This window comes from Priapulus caudatus, unplaced genomic scaffold (genome assembly GCF_000485595.1).
Source record: "Priapulus caudatus unplaced genomic scaffold, Priapulus_caudatus-5.0.1 Scaffold2203, whole genome shotgun sequence".
Taxonomy (NCBI): domain Eukaryota; kingdom Metazoa; phylum Priapulida; class Priapulimorpha; order Priapulimorphida; family Priapulidae; genus Priapulus; species Priapulus caudatus.
The window spans coordinates 32,310-32,883 of NW_014579264.1; the positions used below are offsets into that span (position 1 = coordinate 32,310).

Here is a 574-nt window from a genome sequence, read left to right on the forward strand (position 1 = left end):
TAGGGAGAGGATAGGGTAGGGGTGGGGAGAGGTGTGGATGGGGTGAGGGTGGGTGGTTACCTGCGGTGGGGGAACCTGCACGGGGAGGGGGCGTGGCGGTCCCCCGGCCTTGGGGCTTTCCATATCCTGTATCATCTTCAAGGTCCTTGACTTCTGAAGGTCAAGCTTTGGCTTTTCTTTCGACAAGCTGCAAGACACGAGACAGTCTGTCAAGCGCGGAATGGGGCGGCACCTGGTGGCGCCAAACGGAGTTAATAGCAACCTCTGTGTCTATGCAGGACATCGATGTCAGTAGAACTCACCTCGCTTCCATTTCGTTTGTTTAAACTCGCAACGTCTCTTCACAATTATATAAGGCTAATGCACATGCGCGTTATTATTATTATTATTATTCACTGTTGGAATCCCGCGTTCAAAATGTTAAAAAAATCGACAAGTCGGCTAAGCATTGACCATGATATTCAATCAATACAACAACTTTAAGATATGTTTCGATTCGGATCCAATTTCTCATGATAGCATACTTTAACAATATATTTTGAATTCATGAAATTGGATAACTACCAAGGATAAT

The 574-nt window shown here is 45.6% G+C and overlaps 1 protein-coding gene across 1 annotated transcript in view; it reads right to left on the reverse strand.

The window, feature by feature from the left end:
* The window catches only part of LOC106818385 (putative uncharacterized protein DDB_G0271606), a 15,048-nt gene extending 14,735 nt beyond the window's left edge, over positions 1-313 (reverse strand). The window contains exons 1-2 of the mRNA XM_014823099.1: positions 303-313; positions 61-232 (exon numbers count right to left, since the gene is read on the reverse strand). Coding sequence (XP_014678585.1) covers positions 61-232; positions 303-313 — 183 coding nt within the window. The remainder of the gene's footprint in view (positions 1-60; positions 233-302) is intronic.
* Positions 314-574: the final 261 nt, after the last annotated feature.